A 19,908-nucleotide genomic window follows, 5' to 3' on the forward strand; every position below is an offset into this window, starting at 1 on the left:
GAATTCAGTAGATTAGCTTTATATATATATATCAGCAAATTGTAACAATATCCGATCCAGCCTTTTGAGTCAGGATAGGACTGATAACTGACCCAAATCAATTTTCTTTTCCCCCCACAGATGCAGTAGTTGTTCTCAAAATCTGTATTCAGATTTTGATGTGTGATATCAGTAAAGTTCCCCGTTTAATAGAGCTGTTTTACTAGAACAGGGCTGTAGTTTTTCATGCCAGTCAAACTGTCTCAAGTGAAAGACTAAGGGTTTGTCACTGCAAGAAAGTTCAGGTGGTGTCGGCATACGAATGCATTAACACTAATGAAGGCTTTGTTCAAATATGATAGACCATAATAGCAGAACTCTTTATGTTGTTAATTCAAGCTGTGTTTTTCCTGTTGTGACAGGTTGAGAAGCTCTGCAGCGGGAACATGTTAGTCAGCTCTCACACCTCTTTGATACATTTCCTCTTCTTTTTCACCAACCTGGCTTTTTTTTCATCTGTTCTTATGACACTTGTATCACTCTGTTGCTCGCTCGGCTTCCTCCTAGTCACTCTCCTTTATAACGGCTGTGACTCCATTGTCATCCTCCCTTCACTTTTATGAACTGTGCAGTTCTTCCAGTTGAACTCACGCGTTTCATTTCCTGCTCACTTCACAAGTCACTTAGTGCCGGATATTATTGGGCACCCTGGTTTATCTTCTTGGATGAACCGTTACCGACTATAATTAGACGGCACAGAGTGGTGGCGGGTGCTCGAAGTGATCATCTTCTCTGAACATAAATAGAAAACTGAGAGTCCATGATGACATGACAGTTTCAGCAAATGCAGAGTCCTTCCTATAAGACGGGAAGTGGAGCAAGTGGGGAGTTATTAGATCTAGTAATAGCAAAATTGTCTCTTCACTTGCAATCACTGAATAAATTGGAGGGAGGGTTTTTATACTTAGAGTCTAATGTTTTTTTCTATGATTTAAATTAAATCTATTATGATTTAAATAACTGTTTGTCTGAAATAGAACATGTAATATTTATTCATTGCAAAATATAAAATATCATATATAGTATATTATACATATAATAATTGCATTTTTAAAGCCTTAACATGATGCGTAAACTTACATATTTTGGATTTTCTGGGCTCATCTATCATTGGTGGGTATAAATGCCCATATCTAAATAAATGTAAGTTTTGTTATAGGAAGTTGGGTTGCTGCAACTACTTCTTGATCAGCCACAGTGATGTGCTCACGGTGAAAAGATAACAGAATGGATTATCATTTGGTTTAAGATGATAAAACTAGCTAGCTTATTGCTCAGAGGTTCTAAATTATAGCTTAGTGTCACTGTGCGCTTGTGTGTGTAGACCATCAACAATGTGGCAAATTAAACCCCTTTCAGATGTGGTTTAATTTAATTTCACGCTAGGCTGTGAAATGAACACTGATCACTACAACCTCATACACACTTTCAGTACAACAAGTCTGAACTGCATGGAGTTGCATTAATGAATGGACGCCTATCTACAGTACTGACTAATTGACTCACATAGTCAATGCTTACATGTGTGAGACATGGGACTATAGAGCACCTGCCCAAGAAGTGGCACTTTAGTCCCTACTCTGATCATCACATTAAGGTTAAGATGAAATATTTCTTTCTTTGTTTTGTTTTTTTCACGGTTTCATTTTCATCTTCTGGGGTATTCCTTGTTGTTGTCTATCTCTCTCTATATCTATTGTACCAGTATCCAGTATTGGTTGACTCGAGGTGTTTTATGTCGTAAGGTAAAGACCCTGCAGTATTACATATCACAAACCCTATGAGCAAGCACTTGGTGACAATGGGAAGGAAAAACTCCCTTTTAACAGGAAGAACACTCAGGCAGAACCAGGGGCTGCCATCTGCTGCGATCGGTGACAAAAGACATGCTGTGAGAGAGAGCCAGAGTTTAAAAATAACTAATGATTAAATGCAAAAAAAGGGTCCAGTGTCACCTGATGCAACCCTAACTATAAGCTTTATCAAAAAGGGAAAATTTAAGCCTAATCTTAAAAGTAGAGAGGGCATCTGTCTCTGGAATCCAAAGTGGGAGCTGGTCCCACAGTATAGAGGCCTGATAGCTGAAGAGTCTTCCAGCCATTCACTTCTGTATGCAAAATCGCATTGCTTTATTTTCTTTCTTGTTTAATTTTTATTAATCTAAATATCAGTACAACAATTTTAATTTCAAAACATTGTAAAAAGGAGGTTTTAAAATTAATTGTAAATGTGTTCTTTAGGTCCACCTGCAGTACTTATATTGTCCACCAGACTAATAAAGGAAAAGATTAAAGGGTCTATTCATCCTTCTATCTAACCACATGACCAGTTTGGTCGGGATTAGGAATGGAGGATAAAGTAAATTGTCCTGATTTTTGTTCATCTGCTTGGCTGTATTGAGAAAATCCTTGTGAGTTAGGGAAATACCCACTGGCTCTCATCACCAGAGAGTGCCTTCATTTTATCAGACTGGCAAAGCCAGCGTGTTACATATACTGGATGCAACGGAGGTTAAGTGTATTATCCAAAATGTCAGACTGCTCCCCAAAACAGCAGATTTTAAATTGCCCGCTGCCATTTCATTACAGTCGGGTTAATCAAATTTTATTCATTGTGCATTTGGCACTCCGAAAGCATTTTCAACGTTCATACAAGACTTCAGTCAGAAAATGTTTAGCAGGTCTAACTTCTTCATTGGAACGAAGTTGCTTTTTAAAAAGTAAGTTTTGTGATATTTTGTTCCCAAACTATTACATGTCCATGCTACAGTATTTTCTTGGTCTGTGATTTTAGTTTGTTATTGGACGATTGCTAAGCAGCATCGTCCAATAACAAACGATGTGTTATTGGTACTGATAACACATCGTCAGGTGGCTACAGGCAACATGATGATGGAAAAGAACCTACAGGGGACTCACGTGTATCTGTTTGCATACAAATAAATCCACTATATAACTATTTTCATAATTCACATAGTGCTCAAACTGGGATTTGTACATTATTTTAAAATCACATTGACACAAAATATTTTTCCCGTTCTGGAGTGTTGTGGAAGCTCCAGAACCTTGGTGTGTTACACCACCAGCATTTTGTCAGTTGCATGATTCATAATGGTAATGTACAGTAGGTGTGCATGTAGTTCAGTCAGTTTAATGTCAGGTTTTACACTAGGGCCCGGTGGATCTGTATCAGGGTCAATGCAATTGCATTAGCTCTAAGGTATGTAGGAGAGGAGTGCAGCTCATTCATAACCAGGTGCAACTAATGCACTTCAACAAGCTTCTGAACAGATGGTTTGGACTTCTGTGTGCGGGCGTGTGTGTCTGTAAGTGTGAGAGAGCAGCGATATTTTGCAAGCACATGCACGGATGTGTGTTTGTGCGTGTGTCTGAGTGAGGCTGAGAGTTGGAGAGGCGAGATATGCCATGCACAACATTTCAGTGGAGCGGTTATGCAATCACAAACACAGGTAGAGGATAAGAGAAGCACTACAGAAGCAGGCCCACAATAAAATCTATCATCCATTATAAGTCTGCCACACAGGCCCACATGGCCCACTTACTGCTCATCGTGATATCCCCCACTAACATTGCGCAGATATCAGTCTACTATCTCTTCTATCCTCTGATACGTAGGGAGCCAGTGGGAATGCTTCTGGGTAGGAACACAATCCATGCAAAGGTCTGAGCATCTTTAAAAAAAAAAAAGCACTTTGGCAGACTGAAAGTTTTTTTGTTTTTTGGGTTTTTTTTGTTTTTCCTGTATCCACATTTAGAAGAGGGTGTCTTCTTGTTCCCTTGAACCAGAGCTAAAGTTCTGACACTGTTTGCAGTTTCATGCCTAACTTTATAGAAATGTGTCTCAGGCCTGGAAGCTGACATCGGTTTTGAAAGGTGACACATCCCCTGCATCATTTATAATTTATCATGGCCTAGAAAATGTTTTGCTGTGAATTGCACCCATAGCCTTCCTCTTTTTGTGCGGTATTTGTCACAATATATATATTATGTCCCCTCTCAGAAACCCACACAGTTTTTAATCCAGTTGCTGCATAACACTTTTTTTGAACTAGTTTTCATTCGTGTTGCTATACGGGTTAGGCATGGGTGCACCGCCGTGTTTCCACAGTGAATAAACTCTCTTTGATGAGTGACTTGTGTGATTTTTAAGTTGACATTTGAGGCTCAAGCAACAACCTATCCTGCTCCATTCAGCCTCTCAAGGCTATGTTTGCTCTCTAATCGAGTGGGTGCTAGCCAATGACTTCTGGTCATTCAAGGCAAGACTGGCTGTCATTACACATTTGTATGAAATCTTGGGTCATACTGGGTTCTCTGGGTTTCATGTCAATGAGTTTCTAATGAAATAATTGTTAGAGCCAGACCCAGTGTTCCAAGTCTCAGTCGCGCAAAGCCACGTAACTATATGGGTATAGCTATTATAAATGCCGATACCGATATATGGCTAAATTGCTAATATTAGCCTGTTAGTCGGGCTCTAATAAGTGTGTTACAGGTGAAATAATGTGAAAAAGGAAGATTGTTTTAAAAAGTACAGCAAAAATTTAACATTAGAACACAATTAGTTTAGGTTAGTATAAATGCAGCCGTCTATTTTGTCAATTTTGACTTTGCAGAAAATGACACTGCCCATCTCTTTAATGCTGCCTCAGTGACCATATTAGCATAAAATATTCACCTATTTCTCTCTGAGGCTTTGTGAATTCCAAAAGGCAAAGTGAAGGGTAATGTTAATTCATGTGGAGCACTGTCCTAACTGGATTAGATCCTACTTTGCATGTTATTACAGACACTTACATTCAATCAAGCTATGACTTCTCTTATCCACCTGAATGAGTCATTTAAGGCTCCAGATATTGTGAATAGCTCTTAAAAAATTGTAAGTAATGTGAGAGTTGGCCTCCAATGGTCACAGACCTGTGTGTGTGTGTGTGTGTGTGTGTGTGTGTGTGTGTGTGAGAGAGAGAGAGAGACTGTGAGATGTGATGTTGGCTGCTCTGTTGCTGGAGTGCCTCTCATCCCCTTTTCCCTAGTCTTGATGATTGTAGCCTGCAGGATGCCATCTGGGTTCTGTCATGAGTTATTACTGTGGCAAGCAAAGGCTGACATGGCTTATGTACAGCAGTATGTGGCCGCAGGTCAAAGTGAACTGAGTCTGTGTAGGAGTCAATGTGTGGGTGGCAGGATAGGAGGCTCTGTGTGTTATATTTATATGTATGTAGCTATGCGATATTTTATTGCCCGTGCATTTGTCTCTTAGATGATGTGCTACAGTCGTGAGCAGGAAGTCTTTCCGAAATAATGAATTGTTGAAGTGAATTTTTGTTGCAGTCAGTTTCCCTGACTTCCCTGTCATTGTAAATTTAGGTGTGAACAAAAATAAATGTGCTACCTTAGGCTCCAGGAAAGGTTAAATGCACACAGGTTATAAAGCTTGAGCACCATCAGCACCTCTCTACGGAATGTTTTTTAGATTCATTACTTTGGTTCAGTCTCACCATTTTCATTAGAAATTCAGTTAGTGTTTTCCTAGCTCTTGGACATAGCTAAGCGTGTGTCAGCTAAAAACGTAACACAAGTTATTTCCCCAGGATTCTGGCTCTTGCACCTCCTACTACATAAGCAGCAGGCGTAGTGGAGAAAAGGAAATCGGATTTGGAAACGTACCTTTCCTTTATGAGATAATAACATAACCTTTTTGTTGGTTGTGAAGGGAAATTTGCCTTTTATCTTGTGTTGATATACAAACCTCAAAAATTCTCTGGAATATCACATGAAACTACAGATCAAGAATTAAAAAACCAAAAACTGACAAGTAATTGAACAGCAGAGGGAGACAAAGACACAAAGAGCAAGCAAACAAAGGAAACCAGCCAAGAGGAAATTGCTTATTTACCTGAAATGTATGACTTCAGAGCCAAGCCATAAATAACAAAACTAGAACTTCCACACTGCTTACTGGAACAGGTACAGTGGTACAGTGGCCTAGTTGCCAGCTCTCTATGTCTCGGCTCTATTTGCTGCAGTCTCCCAGTGGAGGGAGTTCTTTTGTCACTTTCCCACCTCTGATTTATTATCCATATGCTTAGTTACAGAGGTGCTCAGCTCTGGGGACATTAGTAGCCGTAGCTGCTTCAACAAACACCCCCCACCCCTCACCCTGCCTCACAGTGATGCCACAGCAGTGATGTGATGAATGGGTTTGGTCCTGTTCACATGCTCAGCTGCAGATAGAGAGGAAACTCATGGTTTCTGTTCTGTTTTTTTGTTGTTGTTTTTTGTGTTCTGTTTTTTTACTCTTAGATCCTAAGGGGGCAGGATTGTTCTGAGGTTTGGAATCAAAACAAGATGCAATAGTGCTGCATACTGAAACCTAAAATAGATGAAAGTGCATATGCATTATATGCAAACCCTCACAGTTTACAGTATAATGTGTATGAATAGATGACTTGAATACAGAGCAATGTTTGCAATACAAAGACTGTGCAATGTGTAGTTCAGGTATCAGTATGGATGGTACATTGTTGATGATGATCACATTTTCCATGGTAGCATCCACTTCTCTGCAATACAGTCAAAATATTTGAACAGGTACGGGCACCATAACTAACAAATAACAAGTGTCTAACAGGATTATATTTAATGCACCTGAGCCTTTCTGTTTTGATACAGGCTGAAGTCAGAACCTGAACTTCATATAGGGATTGTTAAAATCTTAAGGGTCAGGTGACATAGAGTGTGTTTGGAAACTGTTTGGCAACCACAAGCTGTCCGATCAGCTTTGATGCCCCTCTGTAATAGACTCTGATAGTCAGTGTGGGGTGAACATTTGATAAAGAACACAATTCACATGATTGACATGCTATGAAAAGCATAGCAGGCTAAACATCCATTCAAAAATGAGTAAAGTTCTGATAAGCAGACATTTAAGGTCTTCGAACTTGACTGGTCTGATGTTTTAAATTAGTAGTGTACTATGCAGTGTAGAGCAGGGCGATGTGACCAAAAATATTTATCATGATATACATTTGAAAATTTGCGATAACAATATAACTGACGATACTGACACACGATAATTGACACTAGACAAAATACTTTACAACTCCACAACTTTATTAGTGCAAAAAACCCCATCAATGTATCCATCCATCCATCCATTCGCTTCCGCTTATCCTTGTCAGGGTCGCGAGGGGCGCTGGAGCCTATCCCAGCTGTCATAGGGCGAGAGGCGGGGTACACCCTGGACAGGTCGCCAGTCTGTCGCAGGGCCAACACACAGGGACAGACAACTATTTGCACTCACTTTCATTCACACACTCACACCTAGTGACAATTTGGATTATCCAATTAACCTATCCCCACAAGCTGCATGTCTTTGGACGGTGGGAGGAAGCCGGAGTACCCGGAGGGAACCCACGCAAACACGGGGAGAACATGCAAACTCCACACAGAAAGACCCCGGCCAGATGTTGGAATTGAACTCAGGACCCTCTTGCTGTGCGGCAACAGTGCTAACCACCGTGCCACCGTGCTGATATATTTTCACTTAAACAAGCAGCTGTTTTATTATGTGCAATAAAGTTATATAAAAACGTAACAATGCAAATTTCTCGCTGACAGTTTAACCAAAAGGCATTTCCAGAGGAAACTGGCCGACATATCGTCAGCATAACCATGTATAATATCCACAAAACTTATAAAGAGGTTATACACACACAATACGGTAATATTATGTTGAAGCACAGTACGTATCACTCCGCGAGGCTCCTGGCTAGGATAGCAGTAATGCTCCAAGAAATCCATCAAGCAGTGCGGCTTCGTAGCTTAGCAAAGTCGTACTGAAACATTTGACAGATTTTCGAGCGCTATGTACCACATAAAATCGTTTCGAGGTCAGTAAACACAACCAGCATTCAAACATAAGGCACTGTCGATTTTCAGAAAAATCAAAGGATTGATTTAAGTGTGCCGTATTTTCCAAACAACATGGTAATAACAACGGCCTGCTAGCATGCTCTACCAAAAATAGTGATTTGTTGTGTATCTGACAGACAAAAGCTAAACTAGTTCCACACCACTGAAGTTGCAGCATTTTTACAAACCAATTCTGGTTCATCTGTTTCATTCAACGATCTGCTTTCGCTCTTCTCATTCTGCGTTGCCGCCATGTGCGTATGTAAACATAGGCACTGCGCATGCGCGTTTTACCCATATTCTATCGCAATATTTCATTTTCCTATCGTTGCCCAAAATTACACCGGTATTACCGTGAACGGTATGATATAGCCCAGCCCTAATGCAGTGTTGACTCACAGACACTAATTTGTGCTTTGAGGTGTGAACGTACAAAAAAAAAAGATTAACGGAGACTGGATTTTTAAGATTGATACCAATATTTGGCCGATGTAGATATAATTTTTCTTTTCACGAAACACGCACAAAACATAAACAGATTTTGGTATTTTTTGTTATGCGCAGTTACAGAGTCCTTACTATCATAATGTAATATGACAATGCAGTTTAAAAATAATCTTGTTTTATTGTCACAGCAAGTCGTGGATTACCTGTTTACACTCTGCCCACCTCTGCTCGGATCAGCTGGTTGTTGTGTTTGTGGCATTCCGTGTTGCCAACAGGGAAGTTGTGGCCAAATTCGCCAATGTTGAAAACTTCCACATTGGTGAATTTGTTATATGAGTAAAAGACTCACTGCCACCAAAACAAGGAAACTGAAATACTTTGGTCATATGATGTAAAGCAACAAATAAAATCTGCTTAAAGTAAAGGAAAATTGAAAGACTTGGTCGTGGTATAATATCATTAAGCCAGTGATTCAGACTTGGCACACTAGTAATATTAAGAAATTCTGTGGACACAAAATAGATTGTGCTATTGATTGCTAACGGTCTTGGAGGATGAGGTACTTAAAGAACTTTTTATTCAGGTCTTTGGAAAATAATTTGTCACCTGTATGACTCTCATACATTATATAAGCAAAACTCAAGCTTGTGTTATGCCTTTTGACATCAGTGAGTGTGAAGTTGGCTGTGCACAGATTTTAATAGGCACAGCTTCAATGCACAAACAAGGATAAGACCACAGAAGATTTATTGATTAATCTGATTTATTTTCATCTTAACCAAATGTTTATGTAATATAGAATAGACAATAATGCAATCTTGCTGTGTTGTTGCATTGATCCCAGATGGTCAGTCACAGCACTATACTTTTTCATTCCTTTCATTCCACTTTCATTCAAGTTAAGGTAACTAGCCATAAACTGTCTCCAGCAAATCACTCAATTACCCCAATCCTCCTGCTGGCTCTGCAGCAGAACCTCCTGTATTGGACTCTTTTCCATGCCAGGAACTTCCTCTGGAATTGTTCACCTGACAGAATATACAGCACTGGGTCCAGGCAGCTGCTTACACTGCACATGGCTTCAGAAAACTCATAGCAAGCATAGAGTACATTGGTGTTGGAGGGGGTCACCAGGTTAGATATCCTCATGAATACCATGGTGGTGGCCATAGTGTGGTAGGGCAGAAAGGAGACCACAAAGACGAGTATGGCGGCAGTAAGGAGATGTAGGGGCTTTCCTCTCGCTCGGTTGCTTTGACCTCTTGGGAGACGCCTCAAAACGCGAACCGTCATAGTGTAAAAAGCAAGCATGACCGTGAACGGCAGCAGGAAGCCTATTGTTGTTCTGATAATGATGGCTGTTCTGACATAGTAAAAAGGATCTTGGATCTGGTCCACACACACAGTGACATTTTCTGTGGGCTGAATAGAAAAAGTTAGAAATAAGTCAGGAATGGAGCTAAGGACGACCAACACCCACACGCAGAAGGAGCACAGTTTGGCTTTACCCGCATTCCACCAACGAAGAGAACTGATCGGGTGCACTGTGCCAACGAAGCGGTCGAAACTGATTAGAGTCAGGAAGAGGATGCTGCCATATATGTTGATGTTGAAGGAGGACGTCTTGAACTGACAGAAGATCTGTATGTTTGTGATGTGGGGCCTCCTCATGGTAATGTAGAGGGAGAAGGGCAGTGTGAGGATCCACCCTGAGTCACACAGAGTCAGGTTAAGCAGGAAAATGTTGCTGGAGCTTGAGGTTTTCCTAAAGCAGGTGTGGTTGATGAGCACTGCTAGATTTCCCAGCAGTCCCACCGGAACAGTGAAAGCAAAGAGCACCAGCACGATGTAGCAATACCAATAGCTGTCCTCAAAATGGTTGCAGAATTCTGTTGACTGGTTCAGGAACACGAGAAGCTCGTCTGGGATTTAAGGACAGGAAGTTGTTAGTTTTTACTACAGTAGTTTTGAATATGTTTATGTGTTTAAAGGTTGGCTTAAACCAATGTGAGTGGTCAACATTACTATGAGGATAGTTGGATGTCTAATTTACCGAATGTAGCCTTAGAGCTGCTTTGTCTGTCATATGAATGTTTGGACATTTGAAGAGTAATTTGCTCTATTGCTGAGAAGTTGGTGACAAACTGGAGACAGCTCACACATCTGTTTGATGTGAAACTAGATCCAACCAAAGTCTGATAAGCCTGCATTTGTGTTATAGGAAAAAAGTTGATTAATTAACAAGATACCATATTTAAATTTTGCATTGCAATAGGCTGTTTGGGTCTTACCATGATGCACTCTTCTTTACTTCTTTTCACTCTCTATGTATTTATAGACAGGGGCGCAGATAAGTGGTCCGCAGGTGCGCATGCGCATGCGCTGTCAAAATAAAAGACGCGGACCAGATAAGTTGCAACGCGCGTTTGCGTACATAGAAAAGGCACTGTTTTTGTAGGCTAGAGTGGGATTTTTACGGCATATTCTGCACCACATCTCTGTGTGTTTATCATTTGTTTGAAGCCAGCTCACCTCTTGCAACCACTTTTCCGAGAATACGCGCTTCTTTTGCGGTTCGGACTCCTTCTGACATTTCTTTGGAGGTGGAGGAACACCAAAGTAAGTGCTTAAAGGAGCTTGCTTCTTCGACATCTTTAAGAGTTCTAAACAAATGTTTGTCCTCCTCCAGAAAATCTTATGTATGCAAACGCGTATTGCAACTTCTTATCTGGTGTGCGTCTTTTATCTTGACAGCGCAGGCGCACCTGCGGACTAGGGCTGGGTATCGTCACTGATTTCTAGAATCGATTCAATTCCGATTCACAAGGTCCCGAATCGATTCGATCCACGATTCGATTTAATTCGATTCGATTCGATTAACTTCGATTTGAATCTGGGAAATTTTGACAGTCAGAAATATTATAATTCAGATCAGTGCATTTACATATTTTTGTATCTATAAAAATGAAGCTGACACACGCAAGACTTTATCAAAGGTGGGAGCATCACAGCAGAGGCCTTTGTGTCAAAGTGGCTGAGGATAAAACACAGAAAAACATGAAGGCGATTTTCCTGGCCTGGGATTTTATAAAAATATTCTGTAGTACATCAAAAATGAAAGAAAACCATTAATCAACACATGAACATTACCTCTGAAGTTACAGCGGTTTTATTAGAGACACGGCTAAGCGTTTTGCATTTTGCATAATTTTAAAAAGTTTAAATTTGTTCAGTATTGAACGGCAGAAATTAGGTTTTCTTTTCGGAAGTATATAAAACGAAAAAAAAAACGTCGGCCGACAGCGCTGTAAACAACGGTAGACTTGTGCGAGAGAAAGAGAGAGAGAAAAGAGAGGGGGGAGAGAGAGAGAGAGAGCGAGAGAGCTGTGCATGGTGGTCGAAGCAAAACAGTAAAAGTCAGAGTGAATACATGACGATGTTTATGTGAAGCGTAGTTTGGATCTTCTTTTGCTGCTGGTTCGGTCAATATTGTTTGGAGAGACATCAAACTAACAGTTTTAGAATCAGCACAAAAAGGGCGTGAACACAAAGCGCGGACCCGCCGACAGATCAGAATCAGCAAGCTGTCGGCTTTCAGCCCCGACTGTGAGAAAGGCGACATCTAACTAATTCTGATCCGCTGGTTGCGCTGTGTGTTTACGTCTTTGTGCAGAATCCGTGTTCCTGCTCTCATTTACTGTCTTAGCTGTTTGGTGGTTGTTGAAATTTTGTGAGATTTCACCTGAGATTCTGGCATTTCGGGCAAAATAAATTTATATTAAAAAATCGATTCAGGATTTTAATGAATCGATTTTACGTTATCCAAGCCAGAATCGATTTTAATCGATAAATTGATTATAAAAACCCACCCCTACTGCGGACCACTTATGTGTACCCCTGTTTATAGACCACTTTGCATTTAAAAATGAGTTATTATTAATATCCGTCTCTATTCTACAGTGTGTTTTTGCATCAAACTGAATCTCATCTCATAAAATCGCATTTTGTGTGTTCACAAATGTAAAATTGTGATTTTCCAGGTACAGCAGTGGGGTTCTTGAAATCTTCTTGTAGCCTTTGAAATCAATGTTAATGGTCAAGAAATGGTGTTGCCCCTCTTGCCTCATTCTAGCACTATATTTACACGGACACACGTAAACGTTAAACCATCCTCCCCACAGATCTTAAAAAAGCTCTAACTCAAAATTCGAATTTCCCAAATGATTAAATCTAGGCTAACACCTTTAGAAATCTTGACCCTTAGATATAAAGGCTATAAAAGTGATGTTAAACATAAGATAAATATCAGCCACTGTCAACGGTAAATGTTATCTTATTTACTCATAGGTCGATGGCAGTTAATGTCCTTTGTCAAAGTTCATCATATAAGATTGGAAAGCAAAATGTTATGCATTCTGAATGCTGTAACTTTAATGTTTTATGTCATTCTTATTCTGTATTTTAAGACTGCATTCAAAATACTGCACTTTTGTATTCAATAGTTTTTTCCGCCCCAAGTCAGATGTTTTCATTTGTTTCACTGACTCTGCTGAGTACTTAAAGTAAGATGTTTCCCCACTCTCTCTCAGGGCTCTCTGTATTTACACTACTGTCTCTGTAATCTCTGAGCATCACCAGTGTGTCCAGGAAGTGAGTGCTTGATTGTCTGCTGTGAGCAATGAAACCTGAGGGGACTGTTGATCTGTTCCCTCCACCATGTTAGCCGATGTTTGCACTTAATCAGAGATCAAACATTCATTTTGCTCAGGTGAGCAGACCTTTAATAATTCACATCTTAGCACCCTCTGAAAGGGAGAACAGAAAAATGTCTGCTTTGGTTATTTAAAATGTGTAAATGACAGTGAAACATTTGTCACACTGGTATACTGTACATGTAAGTAATCAGTTCTTTCCACAGCAGGAAGCTTTGCATGTTTAATTTGAAAAACCAAAAAAAAAGGATTTGTTTCTCCTTCCAGAATCAAACTGGGAATCTTCTTTTGCTCCTGAGTGCTTGAATTAAATTGCAGGGCACTATATAAGTACTGTTCCATTTACCATTTACTAATTATGTCAACAACTACTTTTGCCTCAGAAGCTTAATGTTAAGTTTTAATACTTTCATTTACAATAAACTAACTAATGAAAGTATTTAAAATTGAGATTTGATCTTACCTTCTTTACTTGGTGCTGTACTGTCACTTTTTAAGAGCTGTGTCATGATGGAGGGATCATATCTCAAGCTGGCTTCAATGCTTCACCACCAATTGTTTGTTTCCCATGTGACTGGAGCTATCAGCGCGCTGCTGCTTTATCTGTGCTGTGTGTGTGTGTCTGTGTATCTGTACATCCGCACAACACAACAAAAAGAGGATTAAACAGAAGTACTGTTTAAATATCAGGCGCAATTGCTTGTCCACGTGTGCCAGTGGATGATTGATTGCTGACTTCTGTTAGTTTTTACTGTCTGTGTGACCTGTGAGTGGATTATGATTTTGTAACCCGAGCACTTCCCCGAAATATCAAATAGAGGTGGAGACTGGTGACCATAAAGACAGAGAGGACCCTGCAGACACAGATTTAGCATTTAATAGAAGTGACTTAGGAAGAAAACTGTCAGATGATGGCTAATAGTAGATGATACAGCCTATTTGTAATGAAAAATAAAGCACAAAATACTGGTGTAATGTTTTATGTCCCAAAGATTCTGCCATATTTTACGCTTTATTAAAAAAACTTTGGTAAACGTGCTATGAAGGCGGTTAAGTGCAGTGTCAAATTGTCGCCAGTAGATGGAGACAGAGCTGCATCATTGATTTAGATAGAAACGACTTGAGGGAATTTGGGCATGATGTCATCCCAAACAGAACTTTAGTAACAGTTTCAGAAGAACGACACTATAAACGTAACGGGGATCAGAATGTAATGTCTGTGTGTTTGCACTGTGATTTAAAGACATGCAAAGTGTCCCAGTTTCTCTCTGTCTATCTTTTTTTTCTTTAGTTAATCTTGTGTTTATGTGTGTGGCTTTCTTGTCCATGTGTGGTGTTGTTGTTGTCCCCAGCCAGGCCGAGCCTTGCAGTAGACATTGCTCATGAATCACGCCTTATCGGGATCCTCCACGGTGGGGAGTTGCAGTGACTCAAAAGGCTTGACTGAATAGCCTTGAATCACCCCCCGAGTTCAATCCTGCCCATACAGGCAATGAGAGAACCCCGTGTTCGATGGCTCAGCGTGCTGCTTTAAAAGTCAGATGTGCCGATCCGCACTGTGCATCTACATCTAAGCGAGGACTCAGTGGCACCGGAGGCAATTAAGTTCACCCATGCAAGTCAATTCAATTATGCAACTGTGATGAGCCCTGAAATACCACAGACAAAAAGACGTATGGTGTGGCCTCACACCAGGCCACTTTGCTTTTGCTTCAACTGCTCCCTCCCACCCCTCAAAAATTGAGGAGGAGTAATGTTTTCAGGAGAACTTTCAGCTCTCTATTCTCTGCAGTACTTGCAATCAATAATCAAAGCTTTCACTAATCCAGCAAGATAATTATAAATATGTATATATATTTTTTTACATATCAAGTTCATTTTCTGCAGGATTTTCATTCATTATAACCTCACTTTTTTTTTCTTAATCTCAGCGCCCCTTCCACTCCTTAGGAATGTCAACCTCTTGGTTTTTTTTATGTGCACAGTGGAAAAAACTGACAGCGAGCAAGCAGAGATCGAACAGCATGTAAAACTATTCAAGAGTAAACCAGCCAGGCTGTAATGGGAAAATAAATGGAGCATTCTGCTTTGCTGTCTCTCTCTGGCTGTGTTTGTGTGCGCGCGCTTGTGAACACAAACACAATGAGCTCTTCGGGGAGCTGTAACTCAAAGGGACGCTGACTGAGCTCGAAGAGAGGAAAACAAAGAGTTGTTCCTGGGAAGATGGCCGCTTCTGGCACTGGATCACAGCTCACAGAGATGAAGCAGAGACTGTGCGTGCGTGTGTGTGTGTGTGTGTGCACATACTGTTATAAACAGTGGAAATGGACTACTATAGCCAAGCTTACTCATCCAGGATTCCTTAATTAACACTCAGCAGAGTTACCTTGAAGCAGCTGATGGTTGGGGACACTGACTGTCAGATGCTTTGAAGTTTTCTTGGAATTGCTGTTTAATTTAAAGGGGCACTTCACAATTTTTTAAATATTTAATTCAGCTTCCTGGCAGCTGCTGCTTAGTTTGGTTGTATAAGAGCTCCTGCAGCTTTGGGTGGAGCTCAGAAAGTTAATCAGATGACGGTCTAGTGATGTCATCAGTATGTCACAACTTGGCTCCCTGTAAAATATGGACACAGCCGCCGTGACGCCACCCATTGGTTTCTGAAGTCCCATTTTTTAATCCCGGAAGCGTGTCTACTGTCGCCATCTAGGTTGCAAAAAAGATCTATGTGATGGGATGTGAGCAGGTCTGACATTGAAACCACAATGGTTGGCTTGTGGCTTGTGACTTGCTAATGACAATCACATGTTGTTAGCTTTTAGAGGATGGTTTCACACCAGTGATAATCCTCCACTTTGAAACATAGCAGGGACAGATTTATAAAATAGACTTAATTTTTTATTCAGCGTAACCCAAAAACTAGTGACTGAGCACTGAACTCATTATAAAAGTGTTTACAGAGTTCAAGTCAGAAAGCTGTTTCCTCAGAGGCTTGTATAGTCTTTTTGCAACCACAGGTATCGCCATCTAGTGGCCTGCAGATGAAGTGCAAATGTAAGGCACTTTTGCATTGACCTGAAAGCTGGATCCATCTTTATATGCCTGTGGTCTAACTGTTTGTAACAGAAAATCAATGTTCAGTCAGTGTGCCAAACTGTGTTTTGTTTATTTATTTTTTAAATAAAGACATTCTTCACGGATCTCTCACATCACCTGCATTGTAATACAGTTATTTGTTAACTGGATTTATTTTACTTGCATTGTAAGTGAAAGGGACAGAAGTAACAGGATATGTTTACTTTTCTGCCAAATGAGGCAACACACACTGATGTATTTGACTTTGTATTAATTGTGTTTTTGTGCTCAGTCACCCCCCCCCCCCCCCACCCCCGCCCCTCCAACCTGCCCATTCTGAGCCAGGAAAAAGCCCTCAATGAGCACATTTCAGTTGAAATTGATTATTGAAAATCAGATTTTCAATACTTCTAATTGCAATGGCATGGAGGTATGTCCTCTCTATTAGCTAATATTTATATGGATGTTTCAAGCAGAGCTGCCAAAAACAAAATTGCTTGCATTTTCCTAGCACTTTTATCCAAAGTGCTTTGTAATTGGCCTCTCACTCATCCATTCCATTCTCACTCAGACGCTAAAGGCAGCAAACCACCTTGTAAGGTGTCGTTCTCCAAGGACACTTCAAGCCATCAGCGCTGCGGTTAGAAGATGACACACTCTGCCGAGCTAGCCTGCTAATACCTTTGTTGAGATCGTCAAGAGTCAAACAAAATGATACTTTTGGTGAAAAAGAATAAATTTTCTGATCCTTTTCATGAATTTCTTCTGTGATTATTCCGATTTTATAAATCTGCAATGTAAAATCTTTTGGGAATCTCTTAGTATATTTAAGTGTCATCTATTTAGTTTAAGAGTCGATTTGACCCAGGTGGTAGGAAGAAGCACACTAAATGTGCAAAACAGATTGCTTCTGTTGTGTGAGCACTTTTGGGTTTTAGTCCGAGGACTTTGACAGGTGTTGTGCAGTTAAGTTATGCGTGTCTTTGCTTCACACTTGCTCTTTTCCCATCCTCTTACTTACAAAATAAATGCCTTTTCATCCCACTCTAACCACCAAGTGTGACTTTAAGGTGTAAATATATTAAACAGGAGTCATATTACAAAAGCCAAAATAGCTGTAGTTTTACTAGTGTACAAAATAACCTTCAGAGTTGTGTTGAGTCCTGCCACCAGCTTTCTTTGATTATGTGTTCTGTGCAGAAGGCTGCGTATCTGAATCAATCTTATACTCTGCCAGAAAGGTATTTCACCATAATTTGATTCAAAGCCAGGACTGTATTTAAAACAAAACACCACGGGTCACAAATGTCTGAATAATTTCTCTAAACTGTAAGCGTCATGAAACACAAGCAGACATCCATCGTTGGCATCGTCAGCAGATATAACGACATCCTGAAACCGGTCAGGAAAAGGCCCTTACTTCAGGGCGCTAGAAGTGACGCCTTTAACTGGTCCTTAATCTTAATTTCACTGTGTAAAGGGCACGTGTCTGGCTGCGGAGGACATTATTGATCTCCGACTAATTAATTTACTTTCATCCCCATCTTCGCGGCCATACGTGTTAGCAGGTTGACATGCTGTTTGAAGCGCCACTGACGGCAGTGTCCTTGTCGTGCTCCCTTTAGGTCGATACCTGCGCCTGAAAATGTTCCGCGAGGATCATGGCTCCTGGATGACCATGTTCTTCAGCACCATCCTCTTCCTCTTCATCTTCTCACACATCTACAACCTTTTCCTGCTGATGGCTGGGAGCATGAAGTAAGACGTTCAATCTCTCTCTTTCTCTCTTTCTGCTCCTTCCTACCCCCACCCTCCTTACCTCCTCATTCTGTGCTTCCCATTTGTTAGGGCCATTGTATGCTCCCCTTTGGCTGGTGTGATTGATCTAAACGTCTTGCCTGAATAGAGACTCGATACCGGTCTGATTAATCAGCCCTGACTTTAAATCTCAGGTGAGGGCAGACAAAGTGGAGGGTGGTTAATCCTGAAAGATCACCTTTAGCACCTGCACTTATTCTCCCACGATCTTGACTTTTATTTATTTATTTTTTTAATGTGTTCTTGACATCTCTCTGGCTTAAAACCAAAATGTTGTTTTTTGTTGTTTTTTTTTCCCCTTGTCACTCAGTCTGGGGTCTCGTGTTTTTTAGCTACCGCTGCGCCAGCTTTCCTGCTGAGAAACCACAGCAGAGCTCCCACACCCACACATCAAGCCCGTGACAGAAATCAGTTTATTGCATTTGCAATGTGGCCATCTAGATGAAGGAAAACATGCCCTTGAAGCGGGCCAGCCAGCCAGACACGAGGTCGCAGCAAGGTGATTTACCATTTTATCTGTTTGGCCTGTTAAAAGAAAGAAAGAAAGTGTGGCAGCTGTCTTTTCAGGTACAAGCTGTCACGAAGGGAAGGCCAGGGCTGTCGTGTGTCCATACAGCACTGCTTTTCCATATTAACAAGGAGCTTGAGCTATCCATGAGGTGCAGGCAGATGACGGCTATTAGCTATAGGCAAGGTGTGGTGTTTTTCTATGGCCAGAGGGATGAGTTTGTATAATCGGCCCATCTGTCACGCCGGCCGGCACGGTGGCACCGGCATCCATCTTGTTCTGTGTCTCGCTGTCCGAGAGACGGGAAGTGGACGGCCTAGCAAAGGGGCCAGAGGAGGTCTGGGAAGGGGGGTCTGCTGAGACGTCGAATGCTGCTTGCTCAGGGAAAAGTTCCCCTCGCAGTTCTGCCGAGTCCATCTGTCACAGAGAAGACCCTTATTTTAACATTTCAGTCTTGAATCATTGAGGAAGGGGGGGCTTTAGTTTTTACTCTGTCACTGCCTTTCTGAACAGTCTTAAAATGACATCTGGATAATAGTGATGGGGGAGAAATAATGACATGTTCAGACGCTTCCAGAGGCGTAACTTATCATTTACATTTAACATGTGCAAGTTACACATTCTGTTCATGCATCAGATTCATCAGTTGTCTACATATGAAAAATAAATAGATAAGTAAAAATGGCAGCTGTAACGGCCAATTAAGCAATTACACTAAAACCCATCCCTGTTTGCTTTGGATGTGTGGAGAGTTACAGCAGTTAGTGGGGCTGTAAAGCTCTACTCGTGAAGACAGATGGTGCTGTTGTAAAGCGAGTTAGGCCGCCGCCGCCAAGACACCTGCTCAGTTTTTTTTTTCCTTTCATTTTTTATTTATTAATTTATTTATTTTCTGCACTTGCTCCCACCCGCCCCCCCCTCCTGTCCCTCTATCCCTCGCTTGTTTTCTTTCGGCTCCAACAGTGTGTCCACCAAGGACCCGGGCCCTGCCAAAAACCATTAGTGTTCACATCTCTGTTCAAGACCGACATGTAAGAGCAATGTTCACACTCTGCCAGGACGCTCCCTCAGAAAACCGGGCTCTGGGCTGTGATAGCAATGTATGCAGCAACGTGAGCGAAAAAAGGTGACGGAGGGAGGGAGGGAAGAAGCGTGGCGGGCAGTGGGAGAAGTGCTTCAGCCCTGATGATGCAGTGAAACTTAAGTCTTTTGATCTGTGTCCAAAACCCTATTTGCATCGCCTCCTTTCACTCCTCAAAGCGCTCCCTCCTCCTGCAGCGAGACCGTTGGAGTTTTTTCTCTCTTGCCACAGCCCAGAGGAAAAGTACAATATCCCTTTGTGGCTGCAGCTGCCCCCCTCCTGTGAGGACGAACG

At 41.2% G+C, this 19,908-nt stretch overlaps 2 protein-coding genes across 3 annotated transcripts in view; one reads left to right on the forward strand and one right to left on the reverse strand.

Moving 5' to 3' along the window:
* Positions 1 to 19,908, forward strand: part of tmem117 (transmembrane protein 117) — a 50,369-nt gene that overhangs the window by 6,021 nt on the left and 24,440 nt on the right. For both annotated transcript variants that reach the window (XM_006782521.3, XM_035916074.2), the window contains exon 3: positions 17,833 to 17,965. In XM_006782521.3, the coding sequence (XP_006782584.1) occupies positions 17,833 to 17,965 (133 nt within the window). The remainder of the gene's footprint in view (positions 1 to 17,832; positions 17,966 to 19,908) is intronic.
* Positions 9,302 to 11,013, reverse strand: LOC148101996 (P2Y purinoceptor 1-like). The gene is made up of 2 exons (XM_087844383.1): positions 10,953 to 11,013; positions 9,302 to 10,342 (listed from the first exon to the last, which is right to left on the reverse strand). The coding sequence occupies exons 1-2, from the start codon at positions 11,011 to 11,013 to the stop codon at positions 9,354 to 9,356; spliced, it is 1,050 nt and encodes a 349-aa protein (XP_087700509.1). The 3' UTR covers positions 9,302 to 9,353.

The sequence above is a fragment of the Neolamprologus brichardi genome, chromosome 7 (assembly GCF_056152115.1).
Source record: "Neolamprologus brichardi isolate AB-2024 chromosome 7, ASM5615211v1, whole genome shotgun sequence".
NCBI classification, from domain to species: domain Eukaryota; kingdom Metazoa; phylum Chordata; class Actinopteri; order Cichliformes; family Cichlidae; genus Neolamprologus; species Neolamprologus brichardi.